Source organism: Corvus brachyrhynchos, unplaced genomic scaffold, assembly GCF_000691975.1.
Source record: "Corvus brachyrhynchos isolate BGI_N302 unplaced genomic scaffold, ASM69197v1 scaffold94, whole genome shotgun sequence".
NCBI lineage: Eukaryota > Metazoa > Chordata > Aves > Passeriformes > Corvidae > Corvus > Corvus brachyrhynchos.
This window is the reverse complement of record NW_008238330.1, coordinates 10,450,243-10,450,709: the sequence shown is the minus strand read 5'-3', so window position 1 is coordinate 10,450,709 and position 467 is coordinate 10,450,243. Positions and strand designations below refer to the sequence as shown.

Genomic DNA, 467 nt, shown 5'->3' with positions numbered 1-467 from the left:
CCCTACACGTCACCAGGTTTTCAAATTGAAGCTATTTCGTTAAGTAAGTTCTTCAGCAAAATTGCTCTTACACACTAAACACCCCAGCTATAGAAACAGCTTTATTTCCAGGTGTACACATGTAAGCTAGCCTATTGTATGGCACATGCAGCTAACTCAGCCACAGAAATCACATGGCAATTCACCAAGCTCACATAGGTGACCAAACCCACTTACCTCAAGGGCTTTAGAAAAATACTCCGAGCTCCCGGAAGACTTTATGAACTTCACAAAAAACGGCTCCTTACTACTTCTCATCCTTTAACTAAGAAACAAAACCCAGTGAGCGCCCTGACATTCCCGCCGCAGCCCGGAACCCCTCTCGCCCTGTCCCTCTTCCCGCCGAGCCACGGGCCCGACGCACCCCACCCGGCCTCGGTGGCGCCGACTTCAAACGGGGACGGAGGGGCGGGGGCAGGGCGGCCCCC

At 52.7% G+C, this 467-nt stretch overlaps 1 protein-coding gene across 3 annotated transcripts in view; it reads right to left on the bottom strand.

The window, feature by feature from the left end:
• The window catches only part of TOPBP1 (topoisomerase (DNA) II binding protein 1), a 25,913-nt gene extending 25,452 nt beyond the window's left edge, over positions 1–461 (bottom strand). For all 3 annotated transcript variants that reach the window (XM_017734530.1, XM_017734531.1, XM_017734532.1), the window contains exon 1: positions 217–461. In XM_017734530.1, the coding sequence (XP_017590019.1) occupies positions 217–297 (81 nt within the window). In that variant the 5' untranslated portion in view covers positions 298–461. The remainder of the gene's footprint in view (positions 1–216) is intronic.
• Between the last annotated feature and the right edge of the window lie 6 nt (positions 462–467).